The sequence below is a fragment of the Triticum aestivum genome, unplaced genomic scaffold (genome assembly GCF_018294505.1).
Source record: "Triticum aestivum cultivar Chinese Spring unplaced genomic scaffold, IWGSC CS RefSeq v2.1 scaffold216339, whole genome shotgun sequence".
Taxonomy (NCBI): Eukaryota; Viridiplantae; Streptophyta; class Magnoliopsida; order Poales; family Poaceae; genus Triticum; species Triticum aestivum.
In genome coordinates this window covers 1-3,292 of record NW_025236990.1, presented here as the reverse complement: position 1 = coordinate 3,292, position 3,292 = coordinate 1, and the positions used below count along the sequence as shown (strand labels likewise).

Here is a 3,292-nt window from a genome sequence, read left to right as displayed (position 1 = left end):
CTAATTAGCACGATTGTTACTCGCTGGTATCAGGTATATACCCGTTTCACTCATTAAACCTCATCCGTTAAGAGTGCGAGTATGTACTCTTGGGAGTACAAAAGAGGAGTCAGGTATGGCAAATTAGCAAAACAAAATATATCAATCTTTATCATGGCATCAAGCGTTCGTGTCTTCTGTTATATAGGATGACAATTTTTTATCAAAATATTTTGTAGTTTTATTTATCTGAAATTTGCAAGGCAGCTTTGTACATGATACTTCCTTTCGGCATGGCAAATTCTTTGAATTCTTGGATGGTTATTGGGATTAATATATGATCCATAATTTCTTTTAGTTTGTGTTGGTAACAAGTATATGTTCATGGTAGCATCCTAATTTTTCGTATGACAACTTTAAACAAATACTTTATATTAAGTACATGTTAATTAAGATCATACATAAGTGGTACCTTTTATACCATCATGTTGGCAACTTTTTATAACATATTACATGGTATTTTTGTAGACCATATACAAGGATGAGCTGTTTTCTATTTTTCTATGAGTTATTCGTGTCTTTTGTTCTACATATATGAATTTTGTTAGTTTGGTGGCAGTATTTTTTGCGGGAAAAAAATATGATATATATTTTGGCAAGTTGTTTATGTGTCTTGTTAGATTTTTGAAATTTGCAGACATTTCCCTGATTTATTTTCATGAGGATGGAAACATTTTTTCTCATTAGTTTTAGCTATTTTAGGTCAGGTGCAAATCCAGCTTTACGGCCGAATGGCACCAGCACGAACGCTCGCTCTTCGCTCCTGTGGGCCTGTTCACGGTAGGGTCCTTATTCGGAGCATGTTCGGTACGTATTAGCGTCCTTATAATTGTTTATTATTTTTGATATAGCTTAGCACTCTTGCTAATGGTAGCGTCCTTATAATAGATCCGAACCGTTTTTGCAAACAGGAAAGTGTAATGATATAATACAATAATATCTCCAGCTTGCACGGTCGAATAAAACATGTACACACGTCAGGGAATGCAGCTAGTAGCTTATACTACATCACATCATTACATACATTGAGCATCTCCATCAAGATTCAGTAAGTACAATATATTAATTTTCATGATTCAATGCACCATCAAATTATTTGGGACCAAGTACGTAGCTTAGTTATACTTAGAGCTGCATGTTTATTTACCTTACTTACCCAAGTTGTATGCACGCTCCAGATAATCTCCATCTCAATGACGAAGGATTATGGTGGCCTGATCCTGCACAACCTTCCATGCATCGCTCACGTGGTGGTCCTCTGTGAGTGTGCTTCCAATGGCACACCTTAGTATGAACATGCCACCTACGTTTGCCGAGCTCATGTAGGGGCCTGAGGTGGCAGCGTTCACCTCCTCAAGGAGGCGTCGGTTGAGCTGGTTGGCCGCCTGCTTGTCGGCCCCGCCGAATTTGTCCGGTGACCGGAGCCGGAAGCACACCAGCGCAAACTTCCTGTCCGTCACCACCTCGAACCTTTCGTCGGCCTTGACCATCTTCTCGAATGCCTCGGCCATGCGGACGTGATTGCGGATGTGGTTGCGCAGGCCTTGGATGCCGTAGCAGCGGAGCACGAGCCACATCTTGAGCGCGCGGAACCGGCGGGTCAGCGTTATGGTCCAGTCCATGTAGTCGACCACGTTGTGCCCCTCCGATGCCGCGTCCTTGAGGATCAAATCCTGCTCCGGCCCGAGCGCCGCCACCAGCACCCTCGGCTTCTTCACCCACATGGCGCAGCAGTCGTTGTTGGCGAGGAGCCACTTGTGGGCGTTCATGCTGAACGAGTCGACGGCCTCCACGCCGTCGATCACGTGGGTGAACTCCGGGCAGACTAGCGCGGAGCCGCCGTAGGCGGCGTCCACGTGCACCCACACGCCGTGTGGTGCACTGACAGCGCACAGCTCGCCGATGGGGTCGACGGCAGTCGTCTGGGTCGTCCCCAGCGTCGCGCACAAGAAAAGTGGCACCAGCCCGGCTTCCACGTCAGCCTGCATGGCCGCTTGCAGTTCCGTGGGCGGGAGAGCGAACATGTTGTGGTGGCACGTGGGTATGGCGCGGCAGTGGTCACGCAGGATGCCGGCAATGCGTGCGGCCTTGCGGAAGGCGAAGTGTGTCTGGTCGGAGCAGTAGACGACGAGGTCGCAGATCCTGTTCCCGCCGATCTCGGCGAGCTTCCGGTCCCTCGCGGCCACAAGAGTGCAGAGTATCGCCTCACAAGAGGTACCAAGAAGAGTTCCACCGCCACCACCGGCGAAGAGGAGACTCTCCGGCAGGTGCAGCGCCTTTCCGAGCCAGTCCACGACCAGCATTTCAAGCTCGGTGGCGGCCGGTGAGGCGGCCCATGTGAACGGGACGACGTTGATGCCCGCGGTGAGCGCCTCCCCTAGGGCGCCGATGGTGCTGCTTGACGCCGGGAAGTGCGCCATGTGGCGGGCGCTCTGCCAGTGCGTCAGGCCCGGGAGGATGATGTCGCGGACGTCCTTGAGCGCGGAGCTGAACGCGTCCGGCTCCGGACGGAAGGGTGCGTCCGGGGGGAGCAAGTTGCGGAGGAAACCAGGGGTAACGCTGGGGTGCACGGGGTAGTCGCCCATGCGGTCATAGTACTCGGTGATCAAGTCAACTACCTGGTGACTCTGACGCCGGAACTCGTCAGCGTCAAGCAGGCTGGGAGATTGCGTCTTCTTCTCCGCCGTGTCCACGACCACCACCGGGACGATGCCATTTTGGCCAGTCATGTTGTCCAAGAATTTACGTGGGGCCATTGGTGGAATGCACTCGACTTTGCCCTACACGCCAATGCACTGCCTGAACCACACCAATGGTATGAATGCTTTGGCAACGTCCGAGGTGTGAATTGGTGCCATTTCCCGAGCTACCTCGGAAGCTATTTATAGGACTCTCAATTTGTAAGTTGCCCCATACCCAAAAATAAGAACGGACCACGTCAGTCGATTCACTACTGAAAAATTTGTCGTTGCCGAGTGCCCACGTCTTTGGCTATTTGCCGAGTCAACTGCGGGACCTCGACAAAAACAATGTAAGCCGAGTATGGCTCTTTGCAGTGTGTCTAAACTCGGCTGAGGCATGTTGCTGAGGGCCAGGTAAAGGGAACTCATCAAAGATACTCCCTTCAGTCCTTTTTACTCTGCATATAAAAATTGTCTAAAATCAAACTTCATAAACTTTGATCATATTTATATGAAAAAATATCAACATTTACTATGCCAAAGTTATACAATATGAAAATTTAAACCATGAC

At 49.5% G+C, this 3,292-nt stretch overlaps 1 protein-coding gene across 1 annotated transcript; it reads right to left on the bottom strand.

Annotated features, from left to right (window-relative positions):
* Positions 1 to 965: 965 nt before the first annotated feature.
* Positions 966 to 2,874, bottom strand: LOC123176496 (tyrosine decarboxylase-like). The gene has a single exon (XM_044590676.1). It carries the CDS (start codon positions 2,793 to 2,795, stop codon positions 1,230 to 1,232), a length of 1,566 nt encoding a protein of 521 aa, XP_044446611.1. The 5' UTR covers positions 2,796 to 2,874; the 3' UTR covers positions 966 to 1,229.
* Positions 2,875 to 3,292: the final 418 nt, after the last annotated feature.

What these genes read in the sequence shown, in the direction of transcription:
- LOC123176496 (XM_044590676.1), bottom strand. Translation starts at nt 2,795, where the DNA reads ATGGCCCCACGTAAATTCTTGGACAACATGACTGGCCAAAATGGCATC.